Source organism: Mizuhopecten yessoensis, unplaced genomic scaffold (assembly GCF_002113885.1).
Source record: "Mizuhopecten yessoensis strain PY_sf001 unplaced genomic scaffold, ASM211388v2 scaffold11059, whole genome shotgun sequence".
In the NCBI taxonomy this organism is placed as follows: domain Eukaryota; kingdom Metazoa; phylum Mollusca; class Bivalvia; order Pectinida; family Pectinidae; genus Mizuhopecten; species Mizuhopecten yessoensis.
Window position 1 is genome coordinate 498413 of NW_018408858.1, and position 14498 is coordinate 512910.

General features: G+C 34.6%; 1 protein-coding gene across 3 annotated transcripts in view; it reads left to right on the top strand.

The window, feature by feature from the left end:
• LOC110465194 overlaps positions 1–5191 on the top strand; it is a 12444-nt gene extending 7253 nt beyond the window's left edge. For all 3 annotated transcript variants that reach the window (XM_021520860.1, XM_021520859.1, XM_021520857.1), the window contains 8 exons: positions 872–982; positions 1327–1344; positions 2519–2545; positions 2803–2838; positions 3388–3405; positions 4217–4246; positions 4489–4524; positions 5046–5191. In XM_021520860.1, the coding sequence (XP_021376535.1) occupies positions 872–982; positions 1327–1344; positions 2519–2545; positions 2803–2838; positions 3388–3405; positions 4217–4246; positions 4489–4524; positions 5046–5065 (296 nt within the window). In that variant the 3' untranslated portion in view covers positions 5066–5191. The remainder of the gene's footprint in view (positions 1–871; positions 983–1326; positions 1345–2518; positions 2546–2802; positions 2839–3387; positions 3406–4216; positions 4247–4488; positions 4525–5045) is intronic.
• Positions 5192–14498: the final 9307 nt, after the last annotated feature.

The window sequence follows — 14498 nt, forward strand, 5'->3', positions numbered from 1 at the left end:
CACCCCCCACCCCTGCGCGTTTAGCACCTGTTTACCACTCTAAATGTGAAAAAGTTCTTTCTTTTAGATATGAAAGTCTGTTGTTGGTATATCTTAAATAAGTGGCCTCTGTTGCTGGGGGTTTTCCGTGATATTGTTCCACATTATGATGAATGTACTTGCTTCGATGTCGTACATTTCTTGTGCTATCTTGACTGTTTCGAAATATCCGCGCGGTGTCATCTTTATGCTTTTGTAGGTAGATTCAGGTTTTTAGTCTTTCTTGGTAGGACAGATTTCATAATCCAGGAAGCTGTTTGGAGGTTCTTCTTTGTACCCCTTCTATTTTGTATGTACATTGCTTGACATGGAGACCATTATGAACATGAAAAATCTAGATGTGTTCGTACCAGACTCTTATACAGTGTTTGAAGTTTCTTTTGATGACTGCAGACAATGCGTTTGCCTTTCTGATTTGTTACACATATATGATAACTCATAAATAAATAAATTTATGATGTCAATAATGACTTTTTGAGGATGTGCACATGCTTATTATTCACCTTAAATGACTATAAAAACATTTTAAAAGTCTAAGAAAAACTGGTCAGTAGAAGTAGATGGTTATGTCGTACTACAGGTATATAAACAAAGATAATGTCCACTTTTTCTTTTTCTTTTTTACTGTTCCCGGTCAATTGTTATCACAAGCACGAAAACAGTATCAATGACATATTCCAGGGGTGTACAGAGCGAAATTGAGCGTAACCCCTGGATATCGAGGATGCCAGTAATGATATTGATAATGAAATAGACGTATCAGTAAACTTGCAGCTGAAATGTACTTTATTTCATACTTATTTTTTTTTTTTTATCTCATCCATATGTTTAGTGCACGAGTCCTTAAGGATTTCCTTGTGCGACTGGGTAGTGCCTTATGATGAACTGCAACCCTGGGATCGAGAAGTGGTTGATGATGAACACTTCAACTGCATTATTAGAAGTATGTATCAGAAATAGAAAATCAATCTTCCTTTGATCTATTCAGTCTATTGACTTTTATTTAAACTTCAAACAGTCATTCTATTGACGTTTATGATTTTTTTATCATTAATGTATCTCAAGTTCACGGTTAAATTACTGTGCAAATTAGTTCGGTGAATTTTGACATATTGTTAAAAGCAAGAGTATCGTCTCTAACATATCAAAAAAGGCCATGGCATAAACTCTAGGAAATGCATTTTGTAGAAAATTTAACCTAGCTGTATTACATAACAGCTTTTAATTCTCCTCGACAGTTTTCATGATTCGAAATTCATTAATTATATTTGCATTTTTTGTTTGCAGACTGCATTCCTATGGGAGGTATGTAAAAAAATATACAGGCTATTTTCAATGGAAGTTATGTACAAACTCTGTATCTACTGACTGTGTTTCTATGGGAAGTATGTATTTACAATTTTTTATATACAGACTGTTTTTCTATGGAAAGTTTGTGTACACAAACCTTTATGTACAGGCTGATTTTCTATGGGAAGTATGCATTTACAAACTTTTATATACAGACTGTTTTTGTTTCCGAAGTATGCTCAATCTTTTTTTATCTACCGGGTTTTTTTCTATAAGAAGTATGTACAAACGTTTTTTTACTGTTTTTCTATGGAAAGAATGTATTAGAAATTTTAATATATATACTGTTTTTCTATGGAAAGTTTGTATTTACAAATTTTATACACAGACTGTATTTCTATGGGAAGAATGTATTTACAAACTTTTATATACAGACTGTTTTTTAGGAAAGTATATACGAAATTCCATATTCCTGTTTTCTTTTGGAAGTATGTATTTACAATTTTTTATATACAGACTGTTTTTCTATGGAAAGTTTGTGTACACAAACCTTTATATACAGACTGTTTTTCTATGGGAAGTATGTATTTACAAACTTTTATAAACAGGCTTTTCTTCTATGGGAAGTATGTACAAACTTTTATTTAATGTTTTTTTATATAAGAAATATTTACAATTTTTCTATACACAAATGTATTTTTTTATGAAAGGTATGTACACACTTAATGATTTATATAGGTTTTGTGTTCTGTGAGAAATATGAACAAACTTTTTATACGTAGACTATTACTTTATACGTGTTTCTATGGGTGGTAGTATATACAAGCCTTCGATAGAAATGACGTCGCTCCTTTTATCAGAGAAGGGAATTAGGCATCTAACAATTATAAATATAAAAGTTGTATCAGATATGCAGATAAACAAATATAGAGTCAAAGTAATTTCCAATTCAATTGTCAGTGATCAATTCACGTCGTCATTTTATTTTAAACGTGAATGGTTTTTAATATTCATTCAACCCTTGACCTCAATTTTGTTCATTTATTTTTCAAAGACGGTTTGGACATATAAAAATGCCGCCATAATAAAGTTAGTTCTTCTTCCGACATAACTCATCTTTATTTATTTATGAGTTAATAAATAAAGTAAAATTGTTAACTTATTGCATGAACATTTTTGTAATCCCCAGATATGGAGCTGATGTGCTGTAATGAGGGTAAGTAATAAATATAATTAAAAAGTATATTTAATGTCAGATTAATATCGTTATGGAAACATTCCTTTTAATATATATTGATGGTGACACTTCATTTTCACTATATTGGAGTCTAGAGAACATAACAGGAGAATTACATAATGGAAGCCACTAACTAACTATCATAATGTCTACAGTTAATTAGAAAATTAATAATCCATCCCGCCAACAACTTCCGTTTTAACAATAAAATATGCTTTTTTACCCTTTACTTACAGATCAAAGTGGAACAGTTACCTGTACCAGCTACGAAGGTATATATCATTTCCGAAGAAAACAACTATCGATACCAGTCCTAATTTGTAACAGAATACTGATATTTTTATTTATAACTTTACATATATATATCAACACTTGTGTGACCGCACAACGCACCAAAAATAGCGTACGCACATTGTGCATACATCGTGCACACATCGTCCGCACACCGCACATCGTGTAACGTTGTGCGATCCCACAACTGCAAATATTGTATGGACAGAGAGATCACTTATAAAAGGAATGCTAAGAGAATGTTGCATTTGATAATTATGATTGTGGAATGGCTTTCAGATGTAATACTTAGTATGTCTTTTATAAATTTGTCTTTCGAGATGTTACGTGGATATTGCTTTTGTCATTGTTCAATATTTTTAAAACCTGGGTCAACTTCAGAAAACAGAAACTGTCTTCAAAAGGTCGTCTCGTCCCAATAGAAATGAAATTGATGTCAAAATCAAACAGTCGATCACATACAGTCTTCTTTTACAGGTTATAATTAAAATCATATTCTCAATTGAGTTTTTAAAATGTCTGTTTTACAGATTGTGTTACGGACCAAGGTATGTATTCGTACAGAAACATAATATCTATTAAATATAAATTTTACTTATTTTACAACAATTATGAAACAAGTTATTATATCTTATGTTAATATCTATTATTAGTTATATAAAAGCGTACGTGTCAACAAATTTAATTGATATGAATATAACCTGTATATTACCACAAAATCTGTACGTCACTGGAAAAAAAATATTTAAGCTATTAATAGTATGATTCGCTTAAAATTCTATATTTCGCTAAAGCAATTCCAAATTCGTATAGATATAGGCCTTTTTTAGTCAGCCTCCGCAATAATGTCACAGTCGATTCTCGTGTTCTCTACATCAATCCCATGAATGTGCCCACTTTATCAATCAGTCCTAGTTTAACGTAAAAAGTCATGGCGATCCTGTTTATGTACTTGTTTTCTTTGCCAACTTCTATTTTGAAGGTGGGGTATATAAAATTTCATTTTGGTTAAACGCTGTGGTGTATTTCGGCTTAATTCATTGACGCTGTGGTATATAACGTCATTGTGTGTTGACGTGTAGCGCAATCTGCACTTGCGCTTTGTGGTTGTAGATTTTTTCTAATATTAAATGTAAACCTATACACGCTCTAGTCATCATGAAAACAGGGTCCTTTTTGTAATGTATTCAATAAATACAATTTTCTGATATTACAATGACCTTCTATGACTATGTAAACCTGAAACAAACTTTACGTACAACTACTCAAATGTAACACATTCGATTGTTTCTTTGTAATGACAATCATAGACCGTACCGTTAATTTGTAATAATTATGAATTACGTTTTACATTATCAGTTGAAGAGACGACCCATTGCTGTACAGCATGTAAGTAACGCCAATTTTAACAAATCAGAACAAAAATATCTTTATTCTTTTCTTTAAGTCCTATTTCTACATTTACTATATATTTCTTTTGTTTCTACACGATGCTGATATAAATTGAGTAGCACTTCATCGTATTGTCATTGTTTCTGATACAGACATTTCTGCTGGTTTTAGTATAAATGATGACCAACTGTAAAACACGTGTAGCTGCCATGTTGCAAAATTATTCTTTTCTTTTACAGCAAACGAAGTGCCGAACGCATGTGTGGACTATCCAGGTATTGAATATCTCTATTTTTAATATAAACATATACATACATGATCAAAAAATGATTCTGTAATAGATATGTCAAAATGAATGCTAAAACTTCTTGCAATTTGTTTCTACAAGTACTCATAAAGTAGCTACTGATGTGAAGCATAGTGTTATTCTCAGTTTTTAGTCTTTCAAAATAGTTCCGCGAACATAACTCATCAATATAAACAATCGCCATAAAATTAAGATTACTCAGGTAACTTATAGAAAACAGTGAATGAAACAATGAACTTTGAGTTGTATTTCCAAAAATAGTTGGTTATCAATGGCGTTAGAGATTAATGACGTCACTGACCTAATTTATCTTACCTATATATTCCTATAATATCTTCTTAATCATTAATTGCATTGAAGAAGTACTGCACTAGAGATAATGTTATACGTATGGGTAAAGATTGTAAGACATTTCACCGGTAAAGAAGTTCATACCATCGTACTAGTACACATAGCGCAAATATTTTATCTTTTATGGTTTCTTTACAGGTTATTTAAAGAAAAAGTAAACAAAAGAATCAATACGACATTTGGTACAAAAGAAGTGCAGCTGTTGTCGATTTTTGTATATTGGTGATGACACCTAATACACTGATGCTATTTGGTTGTACATCGACAATAAAGGTTATCAAATATTTTATCTTTTACAGTTACAGTATCAATTGCTCGGTAAATTCTTACGTCAAAGTGTCGATATCTGTATCAGATAGTTTTCTTATAGATTCGGTTTTAATTAACATTGTTTCATAAATAACATCACTAATGTGAAAAAAGATGGATCAATTCACCGTTTCCTTTTGGGAGAAATTACATTTTTGTTGCAAATGAAGTGCAATGATACAAAATGAAAAAGAATATTCTGTCACAGTAAATTAACATTCATGATCAGGATGAGGACAATACATATCTTTTCAAATAAGGTTTCGTGTATATGTTTCACTGTTTCAAATAATAGTTCTGGACTTTTCTTTGAATCAAAGATAAAATTTAATAATTTAAACTTTACATAGGCCATTTCTAAGCAGCTGACGTAAAGTTGACATTTTCAACCAACACGCCTCAGTTCATTCGTGACCTCGAGTGTTGTTAGCGTGGTGTGAAACACATGTCGCCGTAGTTCGAAAATAGCGTGGGATACACTTACTAAAGTCTAACAGAGGATGAAAGGGACAATCACGTGTCCCTCACACAGCTTTTAACAAAAAGGTATTAGAATGAATATGAAGCGTATCAGAACTCAATAATATTACCGCACATATCGTTCTCTGTGGAAACAAAGCTTCAAAATAGCTTCAGTTTACATCAAACTGTTGTATATTTTGTATCATTTCAAATGCATACACATAATAATTACTTTAACAAGGACAATCAGGCCGAATTGCTCCGTCATATCATAGGCAAATGTTACATGTATAATAGGACAAATTTAAAAGTCACGGGAGGGAGTTGAGTTAGGAGTTAAACCACATCTATTCGTGCACTGGTATTTATATTTAGGGAAAAAAAATCTAATTCACGGTGGTTTTCCTCCGCGTAGTCAGGTAATCTTCTTTAAAGCTAGGGTTTAAAGAATTATTGATAATAGGACGATTATTCAACTGCATATACATAAATGAAATATCGCGCCACGGAAGCATCCTTCTCTTCGGATTGATAAAATAGTAGTTGACTTGATATTTCACTCCCGTGCAAGGGTTGGCAGCTAGGTCGACTGATCTACTATAACGACGAGCTACTCTTGCTGAAGGAATCTGAATGTATCTGCTGCCAAATTCCAGCACTACAGATTTAATTTCGTCTACTCCTTCCAGTAGGGTCTCCTAGCTGTAACTAGGAGGTTAGTGTGACACTGTTTCAGTAATGGTCGTTCCATGTCACCATGGTAATAACATAACGATGTTTTATCGTTCAATTGACCGTATTAAATTACTTGAAAAAGAACAGCGAACATGGTTCCGTCGTTACTCGCTTTAAATGTCACAAACATTATATAAATAAACGCAGGCTCCTCCATTTGTAAATCATGTATATGTGCTGACATTTATTTAAATTACATTATTATCAACCTTAAGGGTGTTATCAATTCCCTTCAACTGAACTAGTAGGCGGTACATAGCGGAGATGTGTGGTAGTATAACAACAGATGCGTACAAACAAATATGAAATTATAGGGCTTTATCCCACTCTGATAAAGCCTCTGGAAAATGGTCTCTAAAGTTTAGATTGGAGTTAGATTTTTATGCAAGTGTAACGTTTAATTGCTTGACTGATCAGGGTCGTTTGATTGTACATGGGCTACAAGAGGTATCAAGGAATGAGTGAGTAGGGTCACAAGTGTTCCTATAGAGGCAGTGGATGAGTTTTGAAGACAACTATTAGAAATCTTGGGTAGGTAATGAGTATCAAGGGAGATAAATCCAACAGGTCATAAAAGACATTTTGTACATGTACATTCTATAACTATCAAGCGTGGCTTTTGAAATATATGGAGACATATCATACACATAAGATAGCCAGGGTAGGCAATGGCAAACAAGGGATATATATGAAACATGACTACCTAGACAATTTGTGTATGCTATTGGTATCAACTGAGGCTTTTGAAATCAATGGAGACATATCATAAAAATTGACTAGATACACTAGGTATACTATTGGTGTCAAATCAGAACTACCTTACATTACTAGCTATAGTCTCGTTCAACAAGAAACCTGTCATACATGTACATGTATTGGGCTACATATTATAAATCATAAAAGTTTCGTATTTGTATAAGCACAGGTACTAGCCTCGTCTGTCAATACACCTATAATATAATCAAGGTTGCCAACTCCAGAAAAGTTCCAGAAAACATGCTATTTTGTCATAACCCATCATAGTATGACACCGGGAACAGTCTAGATCGACAGGAAAATATTGTTTTCTTTAATTTGATGTATGATTTGCCATATAGCATGCTGTGTAACAACATTGTCTACAAATTGAAGACAAATATTTTCCTATCGATCTAGACTGCTCCCGGCGTCATACTACGAACGGTTATGACAAAATCACATTTTTCTGGAACTGGGTCATTTTACTAGGGGGTCACAGTTAGCAACCTTTATTATATTATAGGTGTATTGGCAGACGAGGCTAGTACCTGTGGTATAAGCATGAGTGGTGTATTCTTACAATGACTAGTATAACAGACTTCACCGACTCATTCAAACAATCTGACCTACCTACAAATGTGCATCATTAATCCTACCTACGGATGTATTGATACTGTATGTTTCGTACACTTGGATGTGTTTACCTAAGCTTGCATTGAATCAGGAATCACAACTAGCCGAAACACTTTTTTCAAAAAGTAGAATGTGAGCAACTGCAATTATCAGAAAACATATTTTTCCGATGATATAGTGGCACAAGGACCACATGTCTAATCTCGGAGGCATTTTCTTTATACCGATGAAGCCATTATCTTTCGTTTTCCGGACTGTTTATCCCTCTTCTTTTCCGGTGGTGATATTAGACGTCGGTACATTGATAGCCATGATGACGGAGTCTACAGTGATCAAACTGCTACTGGCCATTACCATCATGAAATACATTACTGAAACATATGATACATTATTAACGCCATGTTATCATACAAAGAAATGAAGCAACATATGCTGTATTCCATGCATTATACACATACAGTCAAGTCTAGAGTGTAAACATATACAATATATACTAGCGTCTAAAAATATACACTAGTGTATATACACAGAGTATACACATCAGTGTAAACGAATACAGTAAACGAAACAGTGTAAACACATACAGTTAACATAAAAGTATAGACACATACAGTATACATACCAGTGTAAACACATATTACAGTAACACCACACTGTTAACGCATACCGTTTACATGTCAGAGTAGAACATACAGTATACAGGTAGATGTTAACACATTCAGTATACATACCAGTGTAAACACACACTATATACACTACAGTGTAAACACATACAATATACACTACAGTGTAAACACACACAGTATACACCACAGTGTTAACAATTAAATTATACACTACAGTGTAAACACACACGGTATACCATACAGTGTAAACACACACGGTATACCATACAGTGTAAACACACACAGAATATACCATACAGTGTAAACACACACGGTATACCATACAGTGTAAACACACACGGTATACCATACAGTGTAAACACACACAGTATATACCATACAGTGCAAACACACACAGTATATACCATACAGTGCAAACACACACGGTATACCATACAGTGTAAACACACACAGTATATACCATACAGTGCAAACACACACAGTATACCATACAGTAAAAATACCGTTTACACTACAATGTTAACACAAACTGTATACACACAAGTATAAACACTTGCATTATAAATGCCATTGTAAACACATAATGAATATCCGCCAATGTTTACATAAACAGTATACCCGAAAGTGTAAACACATTCAGTATACACCATATAGTGTAAACATAAATAATATATTCTACAGTGTCGGCAAACAACACAGGTCACACAACAGGTTTAAAAAGTGACATGGAAAAAGAAAATTAAAAATTAAGATTATACCAAAACTTATCGAAAAAGAAATGTACAAAGATCCCAAATAAATAGATAAATGAAAATCTATCAATGTATCATGAGGACATCCTGGGGGTTTGTAAGTCACCTTAATATAATGTTTATCAAATTCAACTCATTACCTTTATATTAAAGTTTTCATGAACAACAAAGTTTTAAAACAGCATATAAGGAAACAAGAAATATAACTCCATACATGATAGAAATAAGACCAGTCATGCATGGTTATAAAAACATGCGAAAGTAAAAACAAAAATGTATATTTAATTCAAATTTGAAATAAAATAAATTTAAAATTACCTTTCATGGCACAAACGAACTTGCAACGTGAATTTCTTTCTTTTAGTAATACAAGATTGGACCTGTTCTTTTTTCACAACAGAGCGCACTACAATATGAAAACGTGGAATTCTTCGACACCGTTTGGTATCGGAAAGGTTTGAGGTGCTGAAAACAAACAACCGACTATGACACAACACATACATGTACCTCAAATATATCGATAAATGGATTATTTATTGATCTCAAACCACCTTTACTTTCACCAACAGCTGCTACAATCCGTCAGTAAAGTCCTCGGTTTTCAATCTTTTCAACCATAATGTATGCCATTGGAGTGAATTATCAACAAAAAGAGTCGGCCTGGAAATCTTCTAAAACAAGGATGATTTTTTCCGTTTTCGGTCCGGATCAGAACGGCTTAAAATTTGAACTCCACGTTTTCATAAAGCAGTGCACTCTGGCCCAACACCAGACATCTTTCTGTCGAAATGTCTTAGTCTGGTGTCGGGGCCAGAAGATACTCGAGCTAGAATCATAAGTATTTTACCTATTATTGGTGTAACGTCTGAGTTTGTTGGAAGATGTTTCTCCATCTGAGTGAGAAATACCATACACGCGAGTAGTATAGTCATCCGACCGCCTTCCTCCGTCGGTATAGAGTACACACCCACAGTTACAACAGGCAGAATTACTGAAGGAACAACTATAAGGAACACATAGACATCGTTTTTCGTCTCAGTACAATTTTGAAATTCAAACCTGGGCCAGCATTCTCATCCGGAGTTTCCAAAGACGTCGACACCAAGCTCTATGATTGACTTCCATGGACGGGAAATGTGATTCTGATTTCATCAGGGACTTAAAACTTGATGTAATTATTTGATTTGGGACCGAGGTTCATTCTTATATTGCATGTCTGATTGTCATAGGGGGAGGTTTGTGGATTCATATCACAGGAAATGGTTATTACTCCGGACGGCGAAAAGGTCACGAGACCATCTGACGTAATTTGATATATATCATAAAGGATCAGAAAATGTGATTAATCCCCTGAATATCAAAACAACAAAATTAGGGTGTACATGTAAGCATACATGATAAAACCTGACAAGACAAGCCAAGATACCTGACCAACAATTTCAGATTATTATTATCATGTCATGTCATCGGAATACTTAATACAGATAGTAGAAAGGTTATAATCACAACCAGGAAGTGTTTCTATGTGACGTTTCTATATTACGATACGTATCTTGTCACTTTCATCAGACAAATGAACAGTGATATGTACGTGTTGGCAATATATAATCCAAGGCTATAATCGTATCTACACTTAGTTGTTATACAAGTACGAAATGGAGAATAATACCGACAATTCGATTAGGCTACGCTTTGTTTAATACCTAGTCAAAGATGTACGATATTCTATGGGCCCCCTCATCTCAGTTAAGAGCTGGTCCACTGTTGCGTATCCAGATGGATTCTTTTATTTGCCGCTTGAACAGAATGCTCGCTCTGTCCGATACCTTTGAGTTATCACAGTTAATACAATTAAATCATAGTCTGTGGCTGAGGTCGATCCCTAGATTTATCAACCCAAGAAAAGATTATTAACCGATCACGCAGTCCGAGGTTAATATATCTTTTCTCGGATCGATAAATCCAAGTATCAACCGAAGTTAAAGGCTAAAATTGTTTTATTATTTTTAAAACAGTAATATAAGTAATCTGAAGAAGCAGAACGTTGCGTTCGTTTGGATACACGTCATAATTCTATTTTTAGAACCGCCCGGTCCTTCAAGAAGGACATTGATACTCTTATGTACCTTCCATGCCTAAATCTCCTGGTCCCAGCAATCTTCACTATTACAATTATGTTTGCTTGAACAAAAACGATGGAGTCAAACGGACGTCGTATCTAATTTCACTTCCTCTTTCGAGCCACAGAACTATCTCTCTCTCTCTCAGAGCAGTATGTAAATAAGCATGCCTGAACTAGGATCTTCACGAAGAAACAACATACCTACAGAGTGAAAGAAATTGGAAAAATGCAAAGTATAAGATAATCACTATTTTTCACTCAAATATCGAATTTGAAACAATAGAAGGAAAGAATTTAATATGTCTTGTATCTGTGTTTAAATATTTTGCCTTTACATGTGAACTACATTTTTTGACCTTTCTAACCAGCTGTGCCATTTTTTTTTTCTTTATTTAACTACTCCCTTTGTTGGACTCATCAGACAGTAACCCTATTTAATCATCATGACAATGACTTACTATCGGCCTATCCGGCCTGAAGTGGTGGTTGAGGAAACTTACCTTGTTAACGTGAGCGGGAGAAATAAAGAAAAACATCAAGTATGTTATAAACAACGTTGCTCTCGTGCATTGTTCTAAAGAAGCTGCAAATAAGGGAAATACGACCGGAGACTCGGGCACAAGAGGGCGAGGTAAAGCCTGTTTACTCGTCAGGCGATCTGTAGATTCCAATCAGACGAGCTATTATATAGATTGGATATAGTAGTAATAGTTACAAATATTTAAAGCTGTTTTGTTTCTTATATTTATTTTAAAAGGTGAAGTGTATTTCATTTGACCAGATCTACAAATATGATATCATTGATCTCTGCATCATTATATTCTATTGCTAGACTTATTTGTTTACTTTAGACATTGTTCCTCCACAGGAACAGCTAAATGCGGTATTTATCTAGCTGATTGGTTTAAAAGACAGAAATGCAACAGCAATGTATCTACTGTGTTTACCTCTCTGATGATGTGTATTGATGTTGTTCATGCGCACTACAAATAAATGACGTTACAAGCAGCCGTACTTGAACGAGTACTTTGTTGACTGAATCAAGGCAAAAAAATCCATTTAAACCTCCTCGCAAAATAGGTCATAACTACCTGATTTTGCCTACACAGCTTATAGATGATATCAACATCATGAATATCCCATACCACCTAGCTTCAGATACAGCAGCACCCCAATCATATTTTACAGGAACAACACTGCTTCTCAGCTTTTTAAAACTACATCAAACGCTTCAACAGTTGAATTGAGATTACCTTAGAATGATTGTTACTTCAGTGTGTTCTGTCCAGCTGGACACGTGGTAACTAACAAACTAAATACAGCACATAATGCGATGGCACGAGAGCTTTTCATAAGGGTTCCTTAGTGTCGAAAGTGTCAACTACTTAAACATTTTCCCAATTTTTCGAAAGACTTATTTCTAGCTAATCACAGTGCTGTATTACGATCTTACTGAATACCCGTTTACGATAAAACACGGGCCTGCCTCGTTTGTATTGGATTTTAGAACGTATAGCTGGTTCTGCTAGCTGTTTAACCAACCCATTATCCAAACTTCTCACTATAATTCTAATAACCGTTAAATCTAGGTTAAAGTCGTAGTCACATACAGTATACACATTAAATCTAGGTTAAAGTCGTAGTCGCATACAGTATACACATGAAGCAATGTTAATGAAATGCTGAATTTGACTTTTGCAGGAAAGGCGAACGGTGGCATGAACAAATGGTTGTTAACTCTTTTTGAGCGTATTCTGTGAAATATATTCCATGGAACATACTTAAATCGTGAGAATAATTGAGTTCCTGATTTACAACATCTCCAGCAGTCCGTAGTTATACTAGAGGAACAAATTGAGATAAGCGTGACGATTTCGACATTCCTATCGAGAATTTCCCTCTTTTGCTTCCACAATCTACGACGGTCGCCTTCATGGTCTCGTTGTGACTTATATTTATATTTATACTTATAGTATGCTGTATTTTTTTTGCTTGAATTCTTTTTCTATGTTTACTAATTAGTTTAGTTTAATTGTTTTGTCGTTGTCGCTATCCCTGTTCTCGCTATAAGAACGTGACATTATTTGAATTTGACCACAATTTACATGGCGGGTGAAGCAGAAAGCATTGTTTCGGAACAAGTGGTCTTCATGTACCTGTACTTTTTTTCCAATGGTCTCCACGTAAATCTTTTCTTTGTCTAAGTTTTTGAGCCGAAATACGAAAGTATTGACAATTCGGTATTCTCTTATTTTAAAAGTAATAATAGTGCATTGTTTCATTTTCTCGCACGGACAGTGATAATAGCGCATAGTTTAACTGTCTCGTATGTAGAGTGGTAATAGCGCCTAGTTTAACTGTCTCGTATGTACAGTGATAGTGATAATAGCGCCTAGTTTAACTGTCTCGTATGTACAGTTATAATAGCGCCTAGTTTGACTGTCTCGTATGGACAGTGATAATAGCGCCTAGTTTAAATGTCTCGTATGTAGAGTGGTAATAGCTCCTAGTTTAACTGTCTCGTATGTCCAGTGATAATAGCGCCTAGTTTGACTGTCTCGTGTGTACAGTGATAATAGCGCCTAGTTTGACTGTCTCGGATGTACAGTGATAATAGCGCCTAGTTTAAATGTCTCGTATGTAGAGTGATAATAACGCCTAGTTTAACTGTCTCATATGTACAGTGATAATAGCGCCTAGTTTGACTGTCTCGTGTGTACAGTGATAATAGCGCCTAGTTTGACTGTCTCGTGTGTACAGTGATAATAGCGCCTAGTTTGACTGCCTCGCATGTACAGTGATAATAGCGCCTAGTTTAACTCTCTCGTATGTACAGTGATAGTAGCGCCTAGTTTAACTGTCTCGTATGTACAATGATAATAGCGCCTAGTTTAAATGTCTCGTATGTAGAGTGGTAATAGCTCCTAGTTTAACTGTCTCGTATGTACAGTGATAATAGCGCCTAATTTGACTGTCTCGAATGTACAGTGATAATAGCGCCTAGTTTAACTCTCTCGTATGTACAGTGATAACAGCGCCTAGTTTAACTGTCTCGTATGTACAGTTGTAATAGCGCCTAGTTTAAATGTCTCGTATGTAGAGTGATAATAACGCCTAGTTTAACTGTCTCATATGTACAGTGATAACACCGCCTAGTTTAACTGTCTCGTTTGTACAGTGATAATAGCGCCTAGTTTGACTGCCTCGTATGTAC